The sequence below is a fragment of the Anopheles gambiae genome, chromosome 2 (assembly GCF_943734735.2).
Source record: "Anopheles gambiae chromosome 2, idAnoGambNW_F1_1, whole genome shotgun sequence".
NCBI lineage: Eukaryota > Metazoa > Arthropoda > Insecta > Diptera > Culicidae > Anopheles > Anopheles gambiae.
The window spans coordinates 44,737,950-44,765,693 of record NC_064601.1 but is presented as its reverse complement, the minus strand read 5'-3'; the positions used below and the strand labels follow the sequence as shown (position 1 = coordinate 44,765,693).

Sequence of the window (27,744 nt, the reverse complement as noted above, 5' to 3'; positions counted from 1 at the left end):
CGCTCCACTGTATGTTTAATAATTGGGACATAGACTGTAAAAACGTTTATTTTCAAGGAGAAGCGTTTTGTTACAACTATCAACATTAATTATTTAATGTCTAATTAAATGCAACCCAAGAGAGGATGTTTGGCATTACCATCCCTGGTACAGCTTGCTGCAGCGTGTTCCCGATGCTACGATGCACTCATCGATTGTTTGACATGCCTGGCTGAGAGTGCAGGCGCCACATGGTGCACACACGGTGCGGGAGGCAACGAAGCCAAGGTCACCATGGTCGTAATTCTGATGGTACAGCGCAATCCTATGCGCCGTGCGGCGGAGTACGTGGTGGAACACACTCGTTCGCTTCCTTGTTTGGGAAGGCACAAACCAACCAACCATCCATCCATCCATCCATCCATCCGCTGTCGTGAACCGTGGCAGTACCAGGGGCCTGCTTAGTGTCGTCGGGTTGCAGCGAGCATATAATTGCGATAATGAAGTCGCCTTTCGCGTACGCTTTTAGTGGCTAAGAACCGCTCTAGCAACTACAGCCCCGCGGGGGGTAAGGTAGTTACAGAAAATGCGGCAACCATTCCGGTTCCATCTTTCCCTCTTTTCCAACGCCAACACCGTTTCACCTTTTCTGGCAACTGCATCCGCCACACCATTGTAGCCTGGCTGCTTTTTCGCCTCACACCGCACGGGGCGTTGAAAAATGCAGCTGTAATAAACCCCAAAACCTAAGCCACCCGTCGCACATCTAATTTCTGTTGTTTCCCGCCTGTCGCGGCCTCCCTGTGGGGACAGGGTTTGCCCATCGCCATAAAGGGCACATCCACCTCGCCCCACTCCTCCTTCTAGTGCACGGTGGGTCGTGGTAAGCGTAGACGAAAATGGAAAATTCGCATTCACAAACACACTGTGCACTCGACCACTTTTTGTGGTGGGCGTAAAAAAAGGGTCTGGGTGATATCTTATCGGCACACACACACATACTTGCCGTATAGTGCAGCCCTTGGTTGCAGTTTACTAATGTGTCCCCCTTAGAACGACTCAAATATGGATGGCGTTTGCTTTCCGATCCGATTAGAGAAAGAGAGAGAACAGGTTCCTAAATATAAGCGATCCGCATAAATTAAACCGAAAATATATTGATCTACTTTCCGCCACCGTGTGAGAAATCGAACGAATCGAGCAGCGGGCGCTTGTTTTTGGAACGGATCACACGTGGAACGCGACCGCCTTTAATGGGTTCTCCGCGACGATGGCGGACACTTTGGGCACGCCATGTCAAAAGCGTTCGAGTGTCGATCGCAGATCGGTCCTTTTTCGATCGATCCGCAACCAAGGGTTTGTTCTCGTGTCCATATTTATGAAGTTTGTCACCTCCTTCGCTCCTTCGGAGCAGGGGGGGGGAGGGGTGGCTTCGATGTGATTGCTTTATTAGTGGCGTCGCCACTATGGGAAGGTTCTACTCTCGTGTGTGAGAGATTTTCACGCATTTCATGGAATTTGAAACGAAAAAAAAAATCCCAGTTGATCATCACCATGCTCATGTCGGTTGTTCGATGAGTGGCGATGCTTATTTTTATCTTGCTCATAGCGCATAAGCAGTATGGCAAAACGTTAAGCCCAGATTACTCATCGGAAAGTTTGTGCGAAAAAGTATGCAAATATTTACTTTTACGTTTGGTTTTAAAAACACGATATCTTGGCTGGTGATGCTCGCGGATGGTGTAGCGTCTAAAACTGTCGCGTACACTTATGCACAATGTGCTGCGGGGATGGTTTTTAAATTTTGCAAAACCACCCATCCTCAAATTTTACAACATCCATTACTCACCACGTTGCCTACCAGCGCGCACAGTCGAAAGGGAGAGGGGAACGTAATCGAAAAAGCACGTTGCGTCAACGGACGTCACATTTCTCCACGAGGTCGTTAAGAATTCCATGCGAGTTCGAGTTTGTCGATCGAACCGATTACAAACTCCCACCAGCAACCCTTCTCCCCCTTTACACCCATAGCTTCTTTGTTGGCTGTGATTTGCCAAATAAAAGCAGCCAGCACGGAATTCAACCCGGTCCCGGTTGCGAGTGTGGCTGTGGGTTTTAATTGATCTGTAGAAATAAAAAAAAAAGATGTCCAGATACCATGCCCGGTACCCAACTCACTGACCAGCTCAGCCGTGATCAACCCCCATCCCAAAGCACCCCAATGTGCCCGCAGGTGATTAATATTCTTTCCCATTCTTCTCTCGCAATCCTCCCGCACAACAGCATGCCAACAACGTGCGAGTGGCCGCCGAACAGTACGTCGCCCGGCGCATGGCACGGAACAAATCCATGACGAAATCGATCACATCCGGGCTGGCCGGACCAATCCTGAGCATGGGCAACGTGCACTTTCTGGCCGCGGCCAAGAGTGGCACCTTTTTCGCCCGGGACAACGTCTCCAACTTCATCACCTGGTGCAGGTAAGCTCTTCGGGGTGTCCCTGGGGAACCAGGGCGCCAAACAGCAGGACGAGGGTACAGAGTATGCAACTCTGCGGACACTATCCTGTCGCTGACCCAGAAAACCCGGCGGCACTGCAGGCTCTAAAAATAGCAAACGGACGCGTTTGATGTGTGTGCGGAGTGTATTGCTTCCTACGTTGCCTTCCTGTCTGCAGTGTGGAGTCTATTGCGTGCGAAAAGCATTGCGGCAGTTGGGCGTTTTTTTGTGTTTTGTTTTCCACCGCACCAGAGAGTGCATGTATATTTCGATTTTCTATTTCCATTTTTTTTTTCACCCCACTCCAACCCACACAGAAAAAGCCTCCAGATTCTCGAGTGTCTGCTGTTCGAAACGGACGATTTGATAATGCGCAAGAACGAAAAACACGTCATCCTGTGCCTGCTGGAAGTTGCGCGTCGCGGTGCCAAGTTCGGTAAGTGCTTTTTCCCGACTGCTTCATTGTGCGGTTTTCCATCATTCCTTGGTATGCTGTGGCTCGGTATGCGCCACATCGTCTGGGTCAATAATGCCGGCCGCAGCGATGACTCAGACTTGCCCCGCACAGTCTGGCAAACCGCCACCGAGGACGTTTAAAATCAATATTTTGGACATTAGAAAAAGAAAGCTCTGTCTAATAATGCCCGATGATGTCATCGGTATTACCGTAGGTCAGGGTGTGGAAAATCATATGTTCTAGGCAAATGAAATGGTTGGACTGAAATGAAAAACGGGTTTTCCCTCCCCCCTTTGTTTATCAGGTATGCTTGCGCCCATGCTGGTTCAGATGGAACGGCAGATCGATCGGGAAATAGCGGCCGACAATCGGGCCAACGCGGGCGTCGGTTGCGGCACGCAGACCGAGGGCGGCGACGGCGATGGTACCGGTAATGGCGTCTCTACCGGGACGGAAACGGAGCTGTACGACAGTGACAGCGAGGAGGAGGACCACGAGTCGGAGTCGCCGATGCTGATGTACGGCCCACAGCCCCAGATCGTCACGAACGATCTGAAGAGCCTGGACGAAATGGTAAGTAAGGCAAAGCAGCAGCAAGTAAGACCATGGGAATCGGGGTTGGCGTGCATCTGTGGCAAATGAAAAGGTTGTAAATTTTTCCACCCTCCCCCCCCTATTCCTAGCCATATCTAGATCGGCAATGTAAGTTAGAAGCGAAACGTAAGCGCAAAAGAACTCCCGAACTGCCTTTTTGTGAGGTAAACAAATTGAAGCAAGTGACCGACATCGTTGTTAATGAGGATAAGCTGCCCTACACCCGGCTCCGGGGGAGCTAGTACCGCTGCCACGTCCACCAGATTAGGGCTACGTCGTGCGACCGTGTTGGGGGGGGAGCTTAAAGAAGTGAAACGTCTTTATCCGCTTTGCCAGGCATTTAGCTCCAAACCCTAGCGGCCACCAAACCCTGCCCCAGGGTCAATCCAATTTATCTCACCTTTCGGCCGAAGGCGAAGAAAAACGTGTGTGTGTCACATTGTCCTTCGACATTCCGGGGGAGCAGTTCGGGTCGGTTACGGTTGACAGAAGGCACGACGTTACGCACCCTTAACTGCAACCGTATCCAACCTGCCCTCGATGCACGCGTGTGACTTTCGGTGTGGATTATGAATGGGCCGCTCTTTTGGCTTGCGTGGCCTTTCTCCTATCAAAGGAGAGGCATCTTGAACGCGGCCAAGATGTTTACGATGACATCACAGGGACGTATTTACGATGAGATCAATAAGTGTAATAAGCAAACACGCGCAAGTCCTCGACGCTTCACTCGTTTGTAAGGATCACTTTTAGGCAATGGTGAGATGTAGCAAGTGACATCACTACCATCGACCTGCCGTAAAAGACCTATGGGCTGTTGTTTAGTAACCTTCCTGCGCAACAATGCAGGTGCCGGGTGACAAACTGTCTGCAAAATGCCACCGTGCTGTGGACACAATTAATTCGACAATTAGCATTCACCCGCAGGGGGCGGCCAGGAGGTCACTGATTGTTGACAAACACCGATCCACCATTATGTTTCGCCGATCGGCAGTGCCACCGGTAAGGGATAGGGACCGATTCGGCCGCAGGACTGGTTTGTTCGGCTCCATCAAACCGATGATGCAACGCGCATCGTTCGTTGGGTCCCGCCGTTTGCAGCGACCTTGCCGATTGGTGGTGTGTAGCTGGCGTGAGCTGGGTGGTGAAATCACTCCCCTTAAGCACAAAGTAAAGAAACAACAACGCGTAGATGACGATGCCCGGTTTTTTTTTTTTTGTTATTTGACACGCTGCTTGACAATTGACAGCAACAGCCGAAAAGTGTGTCCGGGCTACTTGTGGTGGTCCTCTTCTGCCCCCTACTCACCCAGGAAAGGTGCGTTGTGTCTTCCTGCTTTGGAGTACCTTCGAGGTACCTGAAGCTGAGAGTTTTAGCGCGCACGACCACTCGCAGACAAGCAAAAGGTGTACTAAGACGTTTGAATCAGTTTGAGCAAATCTTGCTTTAACCGTGTGGGGAGGCCACCCGTATCGATCCCTCACTCTCGAGGCACGATCGAGGTGTAATGTTTTGCCGCCAAACAAAACGGATTTTTTGTTGTTGTTGAAATTTAATGTTTCGTGTGATCCGGGCTCGGCAAGCAGCAATATTTATGTTTTCTCGCTGAGTACTTTTTAAATTTTCGAGCGCATGTCAAAATAAACACTACGAAATATCACGCAACATCTTCACTTCCAGTGAAACAAACAGCACGGCTCACTCGTGCATGAAGATTGTGGACCTGGTTTGTTTAGCGTTTGTTTACTACACACTACAAACGTGCGTTTTTTTAAACATATAATCTTTACCTACAAATTATCTCACTAGCCTTACTCCAACTCTCGATGGGGAAGATAATAAATAATTTGGCGACGCTGTGAGAACTGCCGGTCGTTGTCCTAAACTGTCTGCCAAAATATGGTTCGATTTATCATTTTTATGCTTATGCCAATGACGTCCGGCAGCCGAGACCATCCGGTTTGCTGCTTTTGGCAGGCGCGCTCATTTATCTCATCTAGCTCACTTACATACACACACACGCACACACATTCCTATGCTAAGAGTTTCGGATCGGATTGTTGTTTAACACCAACAACAGCAACAACAACAACAAAAAACCAAGTCTTATATGCCGCCCTTTTTATACGTCCCATTTACTCTGCTACCGCCAACCACTAACGCGTCGCCCCTCCCGGGGTTCAGCAAATTGTCACCGGGCCGCGGCATTCCACCCAGCACCACCGACGCCCAACATCATCCGGCCCATCGGTCCGGCCGGCTCGGAAGGCTCGCCGTCGCTCGTGCCAAACGGTAAAAGCAAACGCGTGAAACCCGCAAACGAGTAGGAAGTGGTTCGCTAGATAGTTTTTCGCTAATAATCCACCCGCCAACCACCACCAGCACCACCATCGCCACCACTACCACCACCACCGCCACCATTATCCTGGCTACTCGTCCCTCCCTTCTGGTTCCCCCCTAGCAGTCGGTCCATTGCGTATGAGTATGCAAATGGGTTCTTTATAGGCTGGAGCCAGAACAACAGAACATGCGCGAGCCCCCCTCGTCCGGGAGATAGGGCATGGGGTGTGTGTGTGTGTGTGTGACAACCTAGCAAGACAGCAAGACAGTGGCAGAGGACGGTGGCTACTTCTTCGCCAAGTTTCGTGCGGAATGGGCCGCAAGGAGCGTAGTTGGATGTGGGGTTAGGTCATATTTCTCTATCGGAACAGGTTCGTACGGTTTGGCGAGCGCGGAGGATTTGCCGTAAGAGCCACACGCGCTTACGACATTCTTGTTGCGAGGGTTCTGTGTGTGCGTATGTGTGTGTATATGTTGTCTGTCCACACTCTCTTCAAACAGCTTTACGGCTTAGGCCACGCAGTACGGCGGCTCTACTGCCCTTATGATGATGATGATGACCATTATTATTGGCATTAGCATTATTATTATTACTATTATTATTATTATTATTACAAACCTTTCGTCCGCGGCCGCCTCGATCACGTACAAACGTGGACACACAGCCGACCCACATCCAAGCCACTTTCTTCGTCCTCCCGCGCCTTGACGACAATCTTGTTCTGATGTCCAGCCGGAGCGGAAAGCGGTACCCACCACACACGCCACCGTGTGCTGTGCACACACACACTATACCGCGATCGTAAACTGTGATCTTTGGCGTACTTCTCGGGGCGGTGTTTTAGACAGCGCGCGGCATCGATCGATCGCAACAGAGCAAGAGAGAGGGCAGAATGGCGCAACGGACTAGTGTCCGGCGGCGGGGACCGATACCAAACCCGGGTTCGATCGTGTGGGCGAACTTGGACCAGTGATCTTTGGTTACTGTATGGCTATTATTTGAACTGGTCCTATGGTCCGGTTGCCACCTAGCCTAGCCGTACCAGAGCGATCGGTACAGCTTGACGAGGGATGATGGTTAAGAACGACGTGGACTTCAATGTGGTTGGAAGTTTGCACAATTGCTGCGCAGCGGCTAGTTTTGACGACCAAGTTGAGCAAAAACAATTCCCCTCGAGTTGGCCATGCCTCTTGTGTCATAATAAGGTCCTAACCAACGAGCCTCCTCAATAATCCGTACACTTTAGTTATAGATGTTATAGATCATGCTGTAGACATCGCCGAGACGATTGGCAGGCTTAAATCCTCGGATTCTCTTTTATCATGTACCATGACAGTATCGCTTGTGTTCACCTTCACCATTATGCTACCACACCCGCCCACGGCACGCGTAATCAATTGACGCCCAAACAAATGCTCATTAATTTATGCATGGTGTGTACACTGTGCTTTTCTATTCTCTCTTTCTCTCTCCACCCCATCTATCTCTCTTCCCACAGGTTCGTGATCTGGTGGAAAAGTGCACCTGCCCGTCACAGTTCCCGATGGTGCGCGTCTCGGAGGGCAAGTACAGAATCGGCGATACCAAAGTGCTCATTTTCGTGCGGGTAAGTAAACGCTGCATACCGCCTTCCCTTAAACACGTCCCCGGCGAGCGCACCACAACTGCATCCAGTACACTCCGGAAGAGGGAATAATGATTCAGGGTTTGCCCTCCGTGGGTTGAATGTTGAGCGGTTTCAGCCAAAGCGGCAGGCATTCACACAGCACACACCAGTGGGCAGAAGGTGGTATGTTGCCCAAGCTGAGCGGTGGGACAGAGTGACCGAAGGAAAGACATTCTGTAATCTTGAAACGTGTTGCTGCAAGCTGGGAACTCTTATGCTTTCCTGGGGCAGTATTAGGACGCGTTTTGTTTTTAAAACCATGTTTGCTCTTTTTCGGCATTCCGGAGCAGTGATGTCTTCAGCGTGTGGGTCAGCTGAGATTATCATTTTGTAACCAATTTGCTTCGGCTTTTCTACTATCTTTCTGTAGAAAAGGTCAAAGCAGTAGATAATATGTGTACGGTATTCTAAAGCTTAACTGCATACATATTTTGACTTCCGAGAATTTGTGGAGGAACCCGTGAGAACATTCGGCGTCTGTTTCTTTCTACTGCACTTCCATTAAGAAGACACCAAAGTAGTCTTCTTCTTCTTTGGCTCAACAACCGATGTCGGTCAAGGCCTGCCTGTACCCACTTGTGGGCTTTGGCTTTCAGTGACTAATTGATTCCCCCCCCCCCCCCCCCATAGCAGGATAGTCAGTCCTACGTATGGCGGCGCGGTCTATTTGGGGATTGAACCCATGACGGGCATGTTGTTAAGTCGTACGAGTTGACGACTGTACTACGAGACCGGCTTCAAACAATGTAAATTAACCTGAACAAAATCCAATATGCAGGCGGCGTCGATCATGAATCTTTTAAACTCTCAACTCGTGAGACGTGCAGACTGAAGAATCTCAACCCATTTCAATTATCCTTGACACCTTTTGGTGTGCTGCCTTAGCATTCATGTAGCCATTTCTTCCTATGTCATTATCAAGTCGCTTCCGCTTTTGCGACACAACTTGATGACGGTTTCTTCGTGTGCCGTCATCGATTTTGTTGTGTAGAGTTGGTCGCCTTTGTTATCTTTGCCAGATAAGGGTTGGTTCATTGCTAACTTATTAGTTTTCCCTTAGATATGTTTGCCGTCCCTCGTTGGTTGTTTTGATGTACGTTACGATCGATCGATTCAATGGAACGATGTAACTATGAATTTATGCTAAAAAATCAAAGAAAAATTGAAAACATTTACCTATTTATTAAAAGATTCTAAAGATTAAATCGGCTAATGGAATTATCGGACCAAAAGGGCAATATAGCGTAATATTGCTCCAAATTACCAACCTATCTTATCACAGTTATCTTCTAAACCGCTGAATGTGATAAAAAAGTTGATCATTGCAAAGGTATTAGATTTACCACATTATATTATCTTGAGTTATCAGCTCATTGTTTACTTATAAAATAAAAAAATTACTGGACCGATGGAAATGGTTGATTCAGGCTACCGGAACGGTGTAAATGTGATGCGACTAAACCAAAGGTCGTCGCTCAAAGGTACAAATGAATTTGAGGGCACATCACAGTGGTTTTATTTCTTCATCAAACAAAGCGCAAGAGTTGAAGACGCATGGAATGTGGGTCAATATTGCGTGAACGTGACTGCGCATCACACTGCCGGAAAGGAATCGCTGTGTGTGGACCAAAGAGTTTTGGTTCCGCTGCAATGAACCCTATAGATTACATAAATCAAAACCCCATGGGCTGATATAGGGCCCAAACCATCCACCGTTTGACAATGTAACTTTTTTTTTAACGAAATCGTGGACACCCAAACTCACCGCAGCATCGAAACATTAATCATTAATGAAACTGTGTTTGCGTTTTCCCTTGCGCGACCTCGGTATCCTGTGCCGGTTGTGTAGATTCTTCGTTCACACGTGATGGTACGTGTCGGTGGCGGCTGGGACACGCTTGCACACTACCTGGACAAACACGATCCGTGCCGCTGTCGATCGCAGCATCGGTCGTCCGCCTCTGCCCGTCTGATCACCAAAACTACCAACGCCAATGGAATCGAGCTGCACAAAGCTCAGGTTCATTATGATCGGTAGGTACCCGGAGGTCATCACATGCCAACCTGTAGTTGTACCTATTCTTGTGCGTTAGCATCTATTCTAACGATTTTCTTGAACTTACTCTTTCTTTAGTTCTGGTTCGCCGTGGAAAGCCAATGCTACTCCCAGCCAGAACGGATCGCCAATCAATAGCGGTACCAGCAACAACAGCAATACTTTGTCACCTCCAGCACGTGCGCGAAGTCGCAGCCGCAGCCCCAGTGCGCAACGGCGCTTACCGACTGAAAATGGGGTAAGTGGTAAAATACAATGAACTATGATAAGTTAAACTAATACACTATCTTCTTGTTCACAGGATAAACTCCAACCACCTGGATCACCGTTGAAAACGTCCCGACGCTCGGTTTCACCGAGTCCTCGCCGTATGCAGGAGAACAGTGTGGCCAACAAACGCAAACCGAGCGGAATACAGAGCAGTGCTGCCGGCGGTGTAGTGCACTTTGAATGTGATAAGGAGCTGGTAGCACCGGTAGTCGGAGCGACGACGGTCTTACCGTCGGAAGATGACAAGAATCGTTACGAGAGCGTCAGCGATAACGGTAGCGAGATTAGTGATGAGGGCTACCGCAGTCTGGGATTGGTGCAGGGAGGCCAAACTGCAGGCCAAACAGTGAACGGTGCTGGCGGGCTGCGTAAAGGGTTCGGAAACAGTCAACAGTCGAGCGAAGATGCAGATACCAATGGTATGGATGGAATCGCACATAGATGAATAGAACCGTTTAACAATTCATGTTTACTTACTTTCCGCGTTTGATCCCAGCGCATCTCGAGACGACCACTTCGGACTCGCAGGCAAGCCCAACCGAGGATGAAAGCTCTACGAAAACGAACGACGAAGATCTGACGCCGATCTCGGACGAGCTGGCAGTGGCGAACGGATCGCCGGTCGTGCCCCACTTCGTCACCGAGCACGATTCGCTCATCGATTGCCCGGACGGCGTGATCTCGACCGGTCCTGCATCCGGCTCGTTCGAAAGCTACGGCGTGTACGTGAACGATGACGAGATCACGGTGGACATTGCGAATGCGACCGGTTTGCGCAAGACGGGCTTTTCCGACCGTATCCTGGACCGTACCAGCGTGGCTGCCTCTGCTGCCACTACTGGTGGTGCTGGCGGTGTCGGTTCACGCATTCCGCGTTCCCCGGTCGGGCCACGACGCAAGGAAAGTGCCGAAAGCACCGCCAGCGGCACGGTTACCGACGAGTTGACGGTGGCACCCGGGCTCCGCAAGCCATCCATCGCCAAATCGGTCACGCGCAAACCGACCGCACTCGCCGGTTCCACCGCTGCGACGGGCGAATCGTCGGCGAAGGAAACCAACACCTGGAGCGGACGATCGAACAAAAAGCGACCATCGCTCACGTCCCAGACGTTCAGTGCGGCGGGCAAGGCTGCTGGCGGCCCGCCAGCACCCGGACCGTTCACGCGCAATTCACCCGTCCGTGCCTCGCTGGCAGCGGAACGCACAATGACCGGCAGAAACAGGACGCCGAAAGCGACCGGATCGGCCTGCACCTCCACCAACACGTCCCCGAGCAAGAGCTCAACGGACGCGGTGGCGTTGCTGCTGCAGCAAATCAAAGACACGCTGGACTCGGGTACGAACGATACGCAGATCGTCGAGCGCGTAAGGCGGCTGGTATCGCAAACGAGCGTACCGGACGAGCTGGTGGACGATTTCACCACCGCCTGGGTACACTCCAATGGCAATCTCGATCGGTCGAAGGTGATGGTGGCAGGCGTCGGCACAGGCGCGTCCCCGTCCAAGCCACACTCCACACTGTCCAAGCGGGCAAGCACGCTCTCGAACGCTTCGGACAGTACGCAGTCCAACTGTCGCGATTTAGCGTCCGTCGTTTCGCCTAGGCGTCTCGACAAGGGCCTGTCGAAGATACCGGCTCCCGTTCGCTCCAACACGGGCCTGTATTGACGATGTGTGGCGTACCACCCTGTACGTCCGAACGGCGTGCTACCCTAACCATATCCAGAACCAGCATGTGAGCGGACGTTCAAGCTAAATACGGTATATTTCCATACCAGCAGCGCTGCTGCACTTCCGATTAAGTTTGCTATCGCATTGTTATGAACGACGAGAGAAGAATGAATTTGCCAGCCAGGCCCTTTTTGTAGCTGAAACGATTATTTGGATTTTGATTTACTCAAAACGGCTCGACCGTTTCATAACTAACCGACAAACCTTCCGAGGGTTTCCCACATTGTATCTGGCTTATTCTTTGTTTGATACCATATCAGATTTAAACTAGAGGGATGGATGTCGTTTTTGATGACTGAACAGAGAGAGAGAGAGAGAGAGAGAGAGAGAGAGAGAGAGAGAGTTACTCCTTGAGAGGGAGTACAATTGACATGGTTAAAAGTTGGCGTTATCATTCCCAGAGTATGACACGCAACATCCTCATGTTTGCCATTTTTTGCGGTCCATGTTTTGCTTCCCGTTGTTATTGTGCTTAGGATTGTTTTGTAGTTAAAAGATGATTTAAAGAAAAAAAAAGCCGTGCTATACATACAACTTGTAATGCCGTACCCTATCATTATGCGCTTCCATATCGCAGCCTTGCGCGAACAAGCTCTTTTTCTCAATAATAATTACTGGTGTTTTACGTTCCTAGCACGTGTTTACCCGATAGATGGCGAATGGAAATTAAAAAAAAAAAGCCACGTTAGGCGCTACCCATCCGAACTGCTAGGTGCATTCACTATCGTTTATCTGGAATAAAACTAAAACTAGACACACGTTGAGGGGGTAGGAAAAAACACTAACTAAAGATGCTTTTGATCCCTGAGAGTGCTGACGAATGACTGACTGTTTGCTTTTTACCGAGATAGTTTAGGAAAGGAAGAAAATAAGATACGAAATGTAGAAACCCTTTTTCACACTAGAATGTATGGACTGCTTAGTGGAAGGAGTTTTTTTACTAGACCGTATTTGATATCGGTGAAAATTAACCGAATTAGACAAAGTGCTTGCAGGAAAAGGCATGTTTTAATACGAACCGCCCTGATACGATGCGTCAAGTCTTTCCCATTTTTATGTAGCGTAACAAATGCCGCATTTTTTAAACATTGCACATTTCCCATCTTTATGCCCTTTCTGCCTTTATGGGAGCAAAATGAGAAGCGCTGTGCGTGTAAAGCAGTGCAATTTCCATGATCGCCACCAAACTACAAATTAGGAAACAAAAAGTACGAAATTCGTAGCGTCCAGCGTGAGTAGCGAGCCGGTTGAAGTACTGCTATAGCCGTATTGAGCAAGATGATAACAATTCATATTAAAATTGATTGACATTTACAGGCAAACAGGCAAAAATTGAGTAAAATGTAGCATAGACTATGAAACACGCGGTCAATAGAATAGTGGCTAGAAAGGACGGTTTGCATGTTGGATTCGAAAAAAACGGAAAAGCAATTCTACACACACCTTTATCACCTGGTGATAAGGAATGTGACGAAGGCGAGGAAAAGCAAGAAAAGTGGGATTGAGAAGCATTAGGCATAATCAAAGAGTGCTGTGCAATATGAGTGCGCAATAGTGTTAAGTTTGCTAAACTTGGCGTAGAGCGCAGTCAGGATGACAATTTACAATTGATGAAACATAAAGAAAAAAAAAGTTACTAACAAAACGCGCAGTTCTTGCAAGAAAATCAAAAATCACGTTTAAAAAATCACACTATAAAACCTAGTTACGTACACATTGTTTAAAGTTTTCTTTTTGCTGTTTGCTTTTAACAGTGTATCAAGAATTAAAAAAAAAAGGTAGGACAGCATATGTAATAAACTCCACTATCTTATTTGTGGCAATAATAAACGTAAATAAACGTGAAACCTACATCATTGCAGTGATTGGCCTGTGAGTAGAGTAACAATAGTATGCATAGAAATGAATCCGAAATTAGTCGATCGAGCTCTGTTACATTTTGGGTAACTGATCAACAGTATATCTAGCATCAGTCAACCGTGAAAAGTATAGGGTTTTCCAGGGGTTCTCATAGTTGTGGGACACTTCCTTGACTCTTTCTTAAGGGAAGTGAACTTCATTTGTTGGAAATTGGACTATATGGCACTCTTTTTGGAAAGGCTCCTTGAAAATTCCTATTGGATTTGTCCAACAAGGTGAGAGTCAAATTCTCATTACATTAAGTTCAATTCACGCAAGAAGGAGCCGATAAAGTCCCACAGCTGTGAGAACTCCTGTAAAACCCTGTATACCACACTTATACGGTATTACAGCCTTCACAATCGACAGGATGGAGACGAAGTGCCTGCTGGTCGTTAAAAATTTCACTTCTAAAGCAGAGTAATACGGTGCGTCCTCGAGGGGATGGATGAGTGTATGCTATCTTGCAAAGGTCGTACTTTTCGACAACAATTGATATCTCGACAATGGTGAATGCATGACATGAGAATGCTGAACTCTGCTGGGATGAAAGGTATGTTCGCGAGCGACTAGGGGTTTTGGTGGAACAGAGTCTAACGGAGACTGGAGACACCAGGCTGTAGTTGTTCGATTATGGACTGAGCTACCTGAAGACCTATTCGTAATCGATCATGTCGGCGCGACGGTTGATCAACCGGGAGCGGACTAATGAAGTAGACGGCAATTGTTGGTACACGTCCTCGCTTCTTTATTCGGGACCGCACGTTCACTAGATAAACACAGGATACAGCACTTGTTGTTTTTCACTTCATAGTTCACCTATAACGAGTCCGAAAGATTTAATGCTTATCCCAGCCAAACGACTTGCCGGGTGTCGGAAGTTTCGCAGCTGATCTGTGTGAATAAAAGTGAAAAGTTAGTAAGACATGTCACATCCCCCCACCTAGGAAGGATTGCTAAAAAAAATACACTAGTTACCCCTTTTCCGCCAGTAGCTTCTGCGTGGTCAAATCAATCGGGGGAGCAACTTCGCGACGAGCATCACGGATCACGTAGTGGTTGGCAGACAGTCTGAAACGGGGTTCGTATGTTTGAGAAACACTGACTACTGATACGCGATGCGCGATGGTGCCGGCTGGCATCTACATACTTGTGTGCTGGTCCATCGGGTAGATTCGGTGGCGGTTGAGTTCTGGCTGCAATTCCATCCTCAAAGCGAAGAGCGTTCGTATGTTGACGCTGGAAAACCGTCCGTCCGGGAAAACAGATTAGATTACATAATGGTAAATCTTCTGGGACATTGCAATTTTGCTCGAACGATAGGCGCTCGACAGGGTACTTACACCGAGCAGAAAGTTGCGCAGCTTCTGCAGCATCGGCGAAATATCACGACGCACTACTCCGGACATGTTTCCTGCCGTGAAAACGCGCTTGATTTCGAGCGGATAGAGTTTCCCTGGTACGTCCCCAGCTGTTTGATTTCTGTGCAATGGAAAGGCAATGTTTTGATTCCGCTCCACCGGATGACAGAAGCTGCGGGCGCTCGATTATCCGGGTTCCAGCCGTTGAAGTCATCTAGTCGAACGCTTGAGATTTTGTCTATAGTTTTTGGGTCTGTTTTTATGTGGTGCAGAATATCTCACATAATTAATAATCCTATTATTTAAAACCAATGCATTGCTGCTCTTTTCTAAGTGAAAGATCGATAAAATTGAGCTAATTTGGATTAGTTTTACCGAACAGCCATCAGTTGGTCGCTGTGTATGTACACGGCTGCTGTCAAGTGAGACCCACGGTGTTGTTTAGTGTGCGTTTTCGGGCGATGGTAGTCGTGCAGGCGAACGAGGCAGCAGCAGCAGCAAAGAGTCGGAAGGTCGGGTGAAAAGAAGCAGCAAAAGCGAAGGAATTTTCAGAACATCGACAATTCTCCTCCCAGCGGTGCATTTTCTTTCGTTGCGTTGCGATAGCGTGCACGTTTGCAGTAGCCTCATCTGGTGGGATTGATTTGTGGTGCGAACCGTGTGGACGGCAGCGAAAATTGGAGTGTGTTTGTGCAGCGTGTTACGAACACAATTTAGGAGAAGAAAAAAAAAGGTGGATTTGTGTGTTCGGTGGTGGAAGAAGGCAGGAAGAAGCGTTCTGGATGCCACAATGAGGTTAATTTGTGCAAAAGTATTGTAACATTGCTGCTCTGCATCGCGGACAAGGAAGAACCAACTGGAAAGCCTGCCAAACGTAAAACTCGCATTCAGTGAAGCGTAAGCTCTACTCCCTACTGTGAAATCACCCTCCGGATCGTTTTACGGGAGAATAGCAAAGGAGGGGTTGGCCCCACACGCACAGGTGACAGCTGAAGAGCATCCAGGAGGGGGAATACATCATTTTCGACACTCTAATGTGCATCTCTTGCAAGTGACACACGGGAGCTGCATTGATTTTATCCCAGCCGCGGATTGCCCGTTGCCCTGTACACTCTCTTGGGCACTTGCTTGCTGTCCTACGGCAGTCACATCAGTGGGTGGGGAATCTATTATGTGGAGAGATTAAATTTTTCTTCATCTTCAGAGCCCGTCCCACATCCTTCTATCGTCATCGTACCATCGGCTGGTCTAACTAGCAATCGAAAACAATTTGCTAGAAAGAAAACTCAAAACCCACTGAGGAAGGTACCAGCAGCGGCAGCAGAAGCATCATTAGCAGGCCTCGGAAAAGTTCGCTTTGTCGTACAAACGCGCGCGGTGCTGTGGATATACGTCGATAGTGTGAGCGAGTGTGTGCATCGTTCCTTAGCAGGCGCGGAAGGAAACCCCTGTGGCTCGCTGGATACCAACGCCAGGGGCACATCAACGTAGCAGGCCATGGTGTAAAAGCAGGCAAAAAAGCTCTGCTCAAACGTTGACGATTAGTGCACATAGCATAGAGTGTGTTGAAAGAACGTGAAAAGCATCTTCTCGTACGCGATAGTGCTCCTCGTGTTTCGATTTTCTCAGAGTGTGTGTGTGTGTGTGTGTATGTGCTCTTTTTTTACTTTACTCTTGCGCTGTGGCTCCCTTTGCTCCGTCGTGCCCCATCATTGATGCTAGTGCGCTCTGTGTCCCGTTTGTTATCAGTGGTAGTTTGAAAACATACACAAGCAGTGGCAGCAGCACGTCCTAGCAGGCCTATTTAATTTGTGAGAGCGATTTGCCCTCGTCCTGGTTGTGTGTTGTGGCAGGAGCACCAGCAGGCAGTAGCAATTCGGCAGCAATCAGCAGCAACATCGTCATCTCTCGTGTTCGTCCTGTGCCCTGGTCATTCCCCGCGAAAGTTGGCGAGTTTTTGTCGAGAAAGCGAACGCAAACGTGGTGCGTGGAATAGCGTGGAATCTGTGAAGTGAAACGAAAAGAAGTAAAAAGAAAAAAAAACATCTGTACAAAGAATACATAAAAAAGGAATCACTTCGAGCGAGACGGAACGAGGACGACGTGTGGCAGCTGCGGCTACAGCGAGGAAAATGTACAGTAAAATGAATGGATATCCTTCGTCATCCTTTCGATCAAGGTACGGTTTTGGGGGTCGCTGAGCGAATCCGAACCAATCATGTCTCAGCATAACAATATCATAAAAGAGAGCGAGAAGGGTTCGAAGAGGGGAAAGAGGGGCGGAATTCAAATCGGTGCCTATCATTTAATGGTCCACTGGCGGGAGAAGGCGAGGCACCATGCGGTTCTGAATGGGGAATGAAGTCTACTACCCCCTTACACTCCAATGTACGAGAGCAATCAGGATGACCCAGTCCGAAGGCCAATGATTGAGAGTGTGTGAGTGAAAAGAAGCGAAATCATTATGATGATTCAAAGGGAAGCAGATAGAAAACAAAAAAAACACATCACTAAAATGTGCATACAATGAAGAGCGCACGAATGGGTTGTATATTTGCGAATTGAGGCGAAAACAAAGAATGTGCGGGGAGATGGGGAAACGTCCGAAGGGAGCGCGAGGAAATCGATAAAAATGATCCACTTTGAAATAATAATCAAGTCGGCCACAGTGATAGTGCAGGGCTCACTGAAAACACACACACACACACTCTCGGTCAGCCGACTCTCGGTGAATCCTTTCGCCATCGTCTCCTGGGGATCGTCCGTGCATCATGGTGGGGAGAGGGAAGAGCAGCACGAGAGGGGTGGTTTATACTGCTGTGCGTCGTTTATCGCGCCCCATGCGTGTGCCTTGTCATCCTAACATCATCCCCGGGCGGGCCGGCGGCAAGAATATCAATCGTTCTTGCAACATGCGAGACATATCAATTCGCTTTATGAACTTATTTTCTCTCAGTTAACTTTCCTAAACACTAAAGCTAAACCAAAAGGCTTGTTAGGGAGAAGTATTTACGGCTGCAAACCCATCGATTAGGTTAGGCCTGACACGGAGCGAAAGGGGGGGGGGGGGGGGGGGGGCTACATTTGCATTTTGTGTAATTTTATTCGACTGTATTTACATGAATTTTGATCCTCTAATTCTGACAATATGTTCTTATATCGTTTCTTTTTCCTGTTTTCATTTTCGGTTCTCCTTTTCGGTTGCATCTCATCGCTTTCGAACACGCTCCCACAACGTGCACATCATACGGCCACGTAAAACTACCGCTTGTGATACGAAATGTGCTCGGAAAATGTAGTAGCGGCCGACTGTGGGGAATGTCCCACTCGTTACCCTCCGGAATGGTACGTTTTGCCTGTATAATTTCAATCTCAGCTCGCGCAATTTGCGCCTACGGTGTGCCCGGTTGGAGTGCACTGGGGATACTGATGCTAAAACGACTCTGTTCCCGATTACCCCACCTCATGGCGGTCGTTTCCGGTCCTTGGCAAAAGAAAAAGAAAGCTAAGGTGCACTCCGGCGCGTCCCAATAGGACGTTCGGACGAAATCTTTTCGAATGTGCCTGGTCGTTTAGAATCCAATGACAGAGAGGGGCAGTAAAAAAAAGTTCCCACGACAACGAACGTTCAAGTTCACGTCAGCTGGCGACAACCTGTCCACGAGGATTGCTGCATTACGACGGTGACGTCGGATTGTTCTCGTGGTTGGGTGTTCTAGACGGCTTCAGGCTAAAGTAAAGCCATGGCTGTAGAACGTTCTTTTTCACTTTTTGGCAACCGACCACCACTACATCGTGTTGTCCTTCCTTTGCGTTTGTTTACGTTTGTGTGTTGGTACCGATAATCGTGCGGTATGTATATTTTGTCATACCCATTCCCTTCTGGTCAATGAGTATCGCTTATGGAGAAATATTTCGATAAAAGATTAGTTTAAAATTGCTGATCACACTGATAAATCACAGCCGAAAGCGTTGGTAAATGGCGGAAGCGATTCTTCTGCCTTTCTATTTCAACGCTTTCTAACGTCCTGCAAGAAGGGACGCAAACGACGACGAGGTGGTCCCGTTCGGTTTGCTGGTGACCGATCCTGTCTCGTTTTAGCCAGCATCGACCAGTCTGTACCACTACCAACCGAGCTGCCGTGTGCGCGTGTTTGGCGCGTATGGCGCGCATAAAAAAGTTCAAATTGTTCTGCAATGTTCCAGTCAAACTACCTGCAGGATACTGACTTTTCATCCTATTCGCGGCCCCGACTGTACGGCGATATGCCGTCGAGCAGCACGTTCGGTGGTGGCAATCCGTCGACACCGCACCATCACCACCACCACCATCACAATCACCTCAGCCAGCCAGCGTCCCATCATCACACGTCCTCGTCCAGCACCAGCTCGCTGACCGGCATGAACTTTGGTCCGGGGTCGTCCGGCACCGCCGGTACGAACCTGATCGTCAACTATCTACCGCAGGATATGACGGAGCGCGAAATGTACTCGATGTTCTCCGCGATGGGACCCATCGAGAGTTGCCGACTGATGAGAGATCTAAAGGTATGCTCAACGGAATGACGCTTAGCCGGGTAGTTTGTAGACGCTTATTGCCCATCTTTCAGTCTGACTGGTAGAACCTTCTTGGCATCATTAGCTTTAGTGCGTTCGGCGTTAGGCAAAGCAAGCGAAGCAATATTAAATGAAAACACAGCGCTAAGCTCTCCACATCGCCATATACCGCATTTTGAATGAGGCCGAGCGGAAATAAGTTGCTGGGCTGTGAAGCCCGCTGCACACATTAAGCTACATTTCGCACCAAGTATTATCATCACCATTGCCATCATCATCATTGTCATGCTTGCCAATCGCTAAAGGCGGTATCGTTAACAGATTCTTCTCACTGACAGTGACTGCAGTAATTTAGAATTAGAAATAACATAATTGGGGCTTACATGCAATGTGGAGGGCACCCAGGGTGTTGGGAATATGGATGGTTTGGCCTTGGGACACATGTAAGCGTCCTCGGGAAGGCTTTAGTTTTCGGGTTTCGTGCAAATGATGTTCTTTCTTTTGTGTGTTGCTCGAATGAAAAAGGACACTTCAATGTACGTTGCGATTTTCATTTTTACAAAGCGATATCAGTTTCAATGTTTAATTTTGTTTTCTATCTTTAGCTTCAAGTGATGCTTTTTAGATAGTTGTAGTGCATAATACTGTCTTCCTTTTGCATAATACAGCACATATCTTTTGCTGTTTCCATTTCGTCTTCATGGTACTGTGCTCGCATGAGCTTACTATAATAGTTAGGTGCTTGCTGTTAGGAATCAGATGTCAGCCGTAGAGACCACATTATAATAGTACATTTAATCTTTATGTTTTGTTGTTTGCCGCTTTCATCAACCGGTTACAGTATGGTTTTGAAAAATGCTGGAACTGTTTCACGGAATGAGGAACGTGCCGTGATTTTGCTAGTTTATTGTTTTCGTTTTCGTCTCTCTCTCTCTTTTTCGACACATTCTCCATACAACAATTCTTAATCGTGCTTGGGACCAAAGCAGACTGGGTACAGCTACGGCTTTGGTTTCGTAAACTACCTGAACGAGGAAGCGGCACAACGAGCGATCAAATGTCTGAATGGCTATCCGCTGCGTAACAAGCGTCTAAAGGTTTCGTACGCACGGCCACAGAGCGACGATATCAAGGAAACGAATCTGTACATCACGAATTTGCCCCGCACGATCACCGAGGAGCAGCTGGATATCATATTCGGCAAGTACGGTACCATCGTGCAAAAGAATATCCTTCGAGATAAGCTAACGGGTCAGCCGCGTGGAGTAGCCTTCGTACGGTAAGAATCAAAACGACTATCTCCAACGTTTGCCTAGCGCTGCAGGCAAATGATGTCTTAACTTTTAACGGTTTGTTACATGAACTATGCTGTTATTTTAGGTTCAACAAGCGCGAGGAAGCGCAGGAAGCAATATCGGCCCTCAATAATGTGATCCCGCAGGGTGGCAATCAACCACTGATAGTGCGTGTTGCAGAAGACCATGGCAGAGCTAAGGCGGCACTCTACGTACCCTCGTACAACTCTATAGTGCACAATAACAGAGGTAGAGTACGAATGCGCAATACCCCGTACTGAATAATCACCCGACATATTTACTTACATGCACACTTACACAGCTACACCAACATCTTCATCCTAATAATATCCTAGTGTACATCCTCTTGGAGGATTTCTTTCCCCGATTCTTATACTCATTTACCTAGATGAGCTATTTTTTAACGAAGCATTGGCAACGGTTTATGCAGGAGAAAATGATGGTAATTAGACGTACCGATAAGTCTAATTGATCATTTTAAATATGTTCTGTTCATCTTTATCCTGGGTTTCCGTTGTCATTGCTCGTAACTAAATAAAACAAAGCAAAACAATTGATTAAGTTTGTTATGGCATGTAAGGAAGCTTTAGGCTGCCGATCAGTTTTTTTTTTTTCATTCGGCAGTCCTTTTCCCGATTCGTTGCTTATGCAGTTTTTAATAATTTATTCATGTCTTCCCTTTGATTAGTGGTTACCCTTATTACGATTATAGTATGATTGCGTTTATTCGGCCATTTAGCGCGATTCTCTGTGTTGTGTTAGAAGTGCGATTTTCTTTTTGTTGTCGTTTTAATTGTTGCCTGGTTTACCTATGCTAAACAAGGCCGAAACTTTGCTTTGTTTCAACTGATATTTGATTTCCATTAGGACTAGATTTTACTTTGTAGTGAAAGGTGCATGACGAGCCTCTCGTTCGCGTCGTAAAAAACATCTGCTTACAATTGATGGTTCTCGGAAAAAGCATCTTTGTGCATACGTTAAGCGAAAAAATAGCATAACATATATGAAGGAGCCTTAGCACAGAGCTTAATAACATATGTTCAGTCCAGTTTTAGATACTTAAGGAATATAGTTTTTGTTGCCGTAATCTAAATACCTGTACCTGCGTACTAACGCGATGCAAAGCGGACAGGGTTTTGTTTCTATTTTGTGTATCATGAACGTAAAATAATGCGTTAAACTATCGGTTATATATGGCCACTGCAGGTCAAGTAAAGCCGGTTAGTAAATTCAAAAAAACATTACTACGCAAGTAATTTTAATTGATAAAAGAAAAACAAATAGTTGTAAATTGCAACCAACGTAGTATATATTTTTTATGTTAGTCCAGTCATTATCCAGCATTCATATTGGTTGAATATCTATTCTGTACGATAAAAATGGATTTATGTTAAAATCCTTTGTTCAAGCATGTAGTTTTTTTACCCATTTCATATGAAAAAACACGTTACACAATGTTTCGCCTTTGTAATTGTCCCTATGCCCAGCATAATAAGGTTAGAAGGTTAGTTTCGTTTATATTTGTTCGAGTTTTCAATTTTTGTGCGAATTAGGTATTATATAAATGAATTGTTCTGCTTGTTAGATAGAATGCGTACTTTTCCATACCGTATCATGTAATATTTTGAAAGCTGCAAAGATAGTGATTCTTTTAACATCTGATGGGAACAATTTTATAAAGCAAAACCTTGAAGCAAGAAGATTTTACTAACAGGTTATTAGGGCCACACAAAAAGCAAGAAAGGCTGGATCTTAGCGAATCTCGCTAGCAACTGTTCTAATCCTCTTATTTCGGTTCAAGCTTTGAGCAAATGGAAAATGTTAAGAGACCAAAGCGATTGAAAAATAGTTTGCCAGAAAGATTAATTCTTAGTCGTAAGAATGCTCCTAACATATCATTAAAGAAAGCAAACGGGGAATCAATTACATTGCAAAATAATAAAAAAATAGCCTTATTCATTCAGACACCAGAGTTTTTTTTTATAGGTGAAATATATGAAGAGATGCCTAACGTAAGTTGAATTTTCAAGATGACGGTGTGTTTATTCGTTTGTTTTGTTTTTATTTTTTTAATGCTTCCAATGCCGCCATGCGCAAACATTGGCGATAAATGAATAGAGTTTATGAACAGTATATGTATGTTTTTTTTTTGTTTAGTATTGTGCCACAACCACAGTGCTACAGGCTTGTTGTGTGTTATCATATGTAATCTTACTGTGTATCGAATCGAATCATTATTCATACGACGCTCTAATCATCGGAATTTATAGTTTGTCATGTAGAATTCCGGCAAATCCCTTCATCGTGCTTCGTGGTAATAGTGCAATAGACTAATAGTCTTCCCTGTGAACAATTCTTAGACTTACCTTCGCCGCTCTCTCTCACTCCCTCTCTTTCTGTCTATCTCTCACTCTATCTCTCTTGGCTTTGCGTTATAATTTGTAGTAGTCTCGTACTACCCTCAAAACTGTCATTTCTAATCATAAAGTGAAATGTAGAGAATATCAAAGAGCGCCCATTCATTATCCTTTTCTGTCACTATCGTATAATGTTTCGACATGCTATACAGACACATTCGTTTATGTACAATCTGTGATGGGATGTGTGTACGTTAGGCACCGCATCCATTCCCTTTCCGTAGGCAAAACGATATGCTTATTTGAAATGCTCACAAGTAGACGTAATTGATGTGACTTGTTTTTTCTAGCATTGCACTGCAATTATTCCATTTGATGTCGGTAGAGTGTTTCCACCGGTTAGACCGCTTCCCATAATACACTGATCATATGGAGTCATGTCACCATTACCCTTCTGCGGCGAAACTGTTGCCCCATACCTCAAAGAGATTCGATAACGTTTTATTGCATTTTTCTTTCTCTCAAAACGGGTTCGGGTTCGTGTACTTCTGCGTTATCGCTCTCGTGGCTGGTTCCGGTTTTCCGGTTATTTATCTCCGTGGCTTTGACATGCATTTCCAACGGACGCAATCTACCGATCTTGCGTGGGAAAATCAAACCTCTGATGTGTTTTTGTGTGCTTCGGCCTGATGCCCCAACCAGCCGATGGATTGGACTTTAGCAACAGGAACAACATTGAGTCGTATCCTTACTGATATTTAAGGTACTACTAGATAGTAATTTGCGTAGTTCCGATTTAGCCGCTCCTACTGTATGGGGTAGCGTTTGGTGGGTGATAGTTAGCGAAAGTCCTGCACCGGCAGCAGCAACGGCAACGGCAACGAGAGACTGCGATCATACGATTATGAAGACCACATAATCGAGCACGAGGCACGGATTTGTGTTCTACAATTGCAGATTGAACGGTTTTGCCAATCGAAACGATTGCATTAGCATAAAGCTGAGCGCGCTGTAGAGCTTGTGCGGGTGCAAACAATGTGAGATTTAGATGTAAGACTTTTTATACAACTTCAACCAAAAGTAAACCATTAGTCAAAAACTGAACAAAAATACATAGACTGTGCGTTGTACATAGGAAAACGAGAGTATGAAAAACGTAGACTTTGCCAAAATACAAAGCGATTGTGTACACTAAGCTATATTCTGCAACGTGGACTATAACATAGAAGAAGCATTTATATCAAAGGTAGTTTACAAATATCATTCCTCTCCCATAGACGAGATGTGCAAGAGCAACCCGTAGGGTTTGTTCTTCTCTAATTACGTACTAGTTGCAACCTCACGGAATGGTCTGATGGATAGGATGAAAGCTGAGGAAATTGTAATTGAAGCACCTCTAAGCTAGCAATGATCAACCTGAAAGAACAAAATGTTTTAAGAATATTATTTTCCAAAGATAGTAATACATTCCGAAACACAATCATAGCCCTGATAGGCTTGCAAAGGTTAAATTCATTAGAAGAAAACAGGCCGATCACAAACTCGAAACGGTTACATTGCAAGGAATTACACATATTGTGGCTTATAAAACTTTCCAAGGTTTCGATCATCTACTAAGCTACTGTGGTAGAAACAATTGTGTTGGTCGGTGTAAAACCTACTGATAGACTACGGATAGACTATTCTAAACATCATCTTGAGATCACCTTCAGATGTCTTGTTTTGTACTTAGTTAGCGAGTAGCGAGTACTTCGTAGCATTTTAGTTCATGTTCAAAGTCTTTGTATTTGTAATTCAATTAGATTATTAGTATTTTAGACTGCCACAACAAAGAGAATACTTACTTTCTTCAATTTAATCAGTTAGTGTACGAACTGGAAAGGTTTTGTTTTCAAAAATGTTGTTTAATTTAATGATAAGTTAATTTCATCCATTATGCTTTAAAGCTTACTTTAACACTTTACGTCCTTTTAACAACGTTTCTATATGTGGAAATCCAATCTTTTTATGAGAAAAATCTTTACTCACTCTCTTTTTCAAACATCATTCACTCAACATGCATCCTGTAACTGTCTTTCACTTACTAATCAGCATCATTATCTCTCTTTTACTTGCTCCCTGCAATCACCTGCTCGAATTGGCACCGCCAATTCGTGCTCCTTGTCCAAACTTTTCTATCACATTCCAGCGCTACTCCCTCGTCAGAACACAATGAAATATAACGATCGTTCGAGTGGGCTGTTACGATCGCATCATTCGTTAATATTTTACTAACTGTCCATTCTCGTCGGAACGGCACGTACGATTTAGTTCGGGCACAGCTAAGCGCAAGGAATTGTTGCTCGAATGGTGCGGTAGTGCTGTGCTTCGTTGCTCTACGCTTCTTTCAACGTCGATAGAATACCGATCGGAGGCGTGGGAACAATTTCATACTTCCTTTAAGTGTAATTTTAGGAGCGTCGGTCGGGAGCGTTGCAAACATTTAGCTCCCTATCGGAGCGCAATTGCGATAGAAATGGTTGTAAAACGTACATTTAATTAAAATGAAAAGTGCAAAACCTATGGCAACATAAACGGATGGACGGTTTTTGCCGATGATCAGGTATACGGTCGCGAGAGGTGCCAAGGAGTGGCTGGAAATGATCGTGTTGTGATTGTGGCGAACACAAAAATGAAGACGAAAGAAAGGTTGTTATAAAGAGGGCGACACCTGATCGAGACAAATCGAGCCAAACAGATTTTATAAACAATCCAGTGTTCAATCGGCTGCGATCGATGGTCGATCCAGATAGGTGATTTTCTTTTTGGCTTCTACCAATACAAAACCAAAATTGTTAGATTATGTTCTGCCTGTTTGGGTGACCATGTGCTTGCGATGATTATGTTATCGAATATCTTGAACCAACAATCTTTTTGGAAATGCGATCACACAAAGTATTACTGCAGGTTCTTGTACTTGGCGGCCATTTGAGAAGAACAATCCATGCCAATTACAAGCTAGCACAAGCAAAAAAAAGCGGTTGGAAAGACTTTCTCATAGAGGAATATCTCAATGTAATTCAAAACACACTATTACTAGACATACTAACAAACAAAACAGGGTTCTTACTATTTCTCTTTAAACACATGTGATGATTGCAATGAACTAGGAGTGCGTGTTAGTGTCATCAATCATTGGAAATTTGTTTAACATACATTTTTTGTGCATAAACGTACAAAAGCTCCATTATTAAAGATCATTATCAATTTCGCTTTTTAGTAACAAACTGCAATTGTACATATTAAGTTTCCGTGGTTGTATAACTGGACTGAAACCCTTCGCCATATTTAGTTGAATGCATTCCTCGGTGTGTGTGTGCGTTTTAGGTTGGTGATAGTAGCTTTTAGCTATCAACAGTATCAATGTTAAGTACTGCTGCTTTACTTTGGCATTAAATGCAATTCTCCCGCAACAATGATGCTGTACAGCGTTGGAGCATAATCTGCCATTTCTAAGCTATATAGTTACAAAACCAAATCAAACTATACTAGTAGATGATCTGTAAAAAAAAAAAGAGTGAACACACCTGCTGCATATAAAAGTGTAAAGGGTTGAGAGTCTAACTATATATAAAAAACCGGAAACACGAGAAAACTTTAAAAAAGTAAATTTGCATTAGACTTATAGAGCAAACTATTTCCTGAAGCTACACAACAATAAAACAAACGAAGCAATGAGAGTAGATCATAAAGGAATACATGCTCCGGGAATTGAATCGTTATGGCGCATGAAAGCAAAAAAAAAGCAACAACTTGCATTTACATACATTATGTACCCATGTAAAGGAAGCATCCCCATGCTCGCGTAAAAGAAGGGTAGAGAGTACGAAACAGAAGAAAGATTTCACGTAAAAGTCGATAGCAGTAAATCGATGCTTTTCAATTTTCATTGAGTCTTATCATCTTCCTTCACAGAGTAACTCTTTGCTATGCAATTATGTTTGTTCAATTTCCCCTGCAAATGAAAAAAGAATAAGAAAATCATAATACCAAAAAAAGAAGCGATCGAATTATTATAGAGATAAAAGTTAAAAAGTGATACAATGATCATTAAACAAAAAAACGGAAGAATTATTAGAACAACAGAGTGTTTGCGGCGTTTACGCACACAATGGGTGTACAGTGAAAGTGGTGTAGCTCTACCAGAGGAAGAGTCAGTAAGTAGATCTATATTCGGCGACATTCGTCCTTTGTATTTTCTCCAAGCAAAACCCTTGCGCTCCTGGTGCCAGTTGCACTCCAGTTGATAATCCTTCTCTATCCATACCTCATTAAGAAGTTAAACAAGAACAAAAGAACAAAAAAAAAAGAAAGAAACGAGACAAACTCGCTACGACAAATTCAGCGTAGTAAATCCAAACTCGCCAGTTTTTACGCCAGTTCCGATACTTACGCTAAATTTAATATAAATCAAACTCTTCCTCAATTACACAAAACCAGATAGAATCAGATTTCAAATCCAACGCCATACGATTATATACATTGATATAGTAGTACAGACACATCCGGATTTTACGGCTTAGAAAGATTAGCAATTTGATCTTCCATAGTGATTAATTATTGCGCTTTTCGTCGCGTTAAGTTTCGAAACCATTAGCGTGTACCGGGCGAGTCAGCTGTCAGG

At 45.6% G+C, this 27,744-nt stretch overlaps 3 protein-coding genes across 12 annotated transcripts in view; 2 read left to right on the top strand and 1 right to left on the bottom strand.

Moving 5' to 3' along the window:
- LOC1269492 (GAS2-like protein pickled eggs) overlaps nt 1-13,456 on the top strand; it is a 35,789-nt gene extending 22,333 nt beyond the window's left edge. For both annotated transcript variants that reach the window (XM_308133.6, XM_061649800.1), the window contains exons 4-11: nt 2,263-2,459; nt 2,796-2,914; nt 3,240-3,508; nt 7,367-7,474; nt 9,384-9,568; nt 9,669-9,828; nt 9,892-10,279; nt 10,357-13,456. In XM_308133.6, coding sequence (XP_308133.6) covers nt 2,263-2,459; nt 2,796-2,914; nt 3,240-3,508; nt 7,367-7,474; nt 9,384-9,568; nt 9,669-9,828; nt 9,892-10,279; nt 10,357-11,528 — 2,598 coding nt within the window. In that variant the 3' untranslated portion in view covers nt 11,529-13,456. The remainder of the gene's footprint in view (nt 1-2,262; nt 2,460-2,795; nt 2,915-3,239; nt 3,509-7,366; nt 7,475-9,383; nt 9,569-9,668; nt 9,829-9,891; nt 10,280-10,356) is intronic.
- Nucleotides 13,457-14,214: 758 nt separating this feature from the next.
- On the bottom strand, nt 14,215-14,999 carry LOC1268745 (NADH dehydrogenase [ubiquinone] 1 alpha subcomplex subunit 7). The gene is made up of 4 exons (XM_307312.5): nt 14,834-14,999; nt 14,641-14,729; nt 14,469-14,561; nt 14,215-14,384 (listed from the first exon to the last, which is right to left on the bottom strand). The coding sequence occupies exons 1-4, from the start codon at nt 14,897-14,899 to the stop codon at nt 14,330-14,332; spliced, it is 303 nt and encodes a 100-aa protein (XP_307312.2). The 5' UTR covers nt 14,900-14,999; the 3' UTR covers nt 14,215-14,329.
- A 1,893-nt stretch (nt 15,000-16,892) lies between these two features.
- Nucleotides 16,893-27,437, top strand: LOC1269490 (protein sex-lethal). Of its 9 annotated transcripts, none has more exons than XM_061649809.1 (6): nt 16,893-17,030; nt 18,151-18,196; nt 19,073-19,399; nt 20,398-20,687; nt 20,789-20,952; nt 25,270-27,437. In XM_061649809.1, exons 1-6 carry the CDS (start codon nt 16,984-16,986, stop codon nt 25,353-25,355), a joined length of 960 nt encoding a protein of 319 aa, XP_061505793.1. In that variant the 5' UTR covers nt 16,893-16,983; the 3' UTR covers nt 25,356-27,437. The 9 variants fall into 9 exon arrangements, with proteins under 9 accessions (XP_061505793.1, XP_061505792.1, XP_061505791.1 ...); XM_061649808.1 differs by having other exon boundaries at nt 20,395-20,687; XM_061649807.1 differs by having other exon boundaries at nt 19,058-19,399.
- The last annotated feature ends 307 nt before the right edge of the window (nt 27,438-27,744 follow it).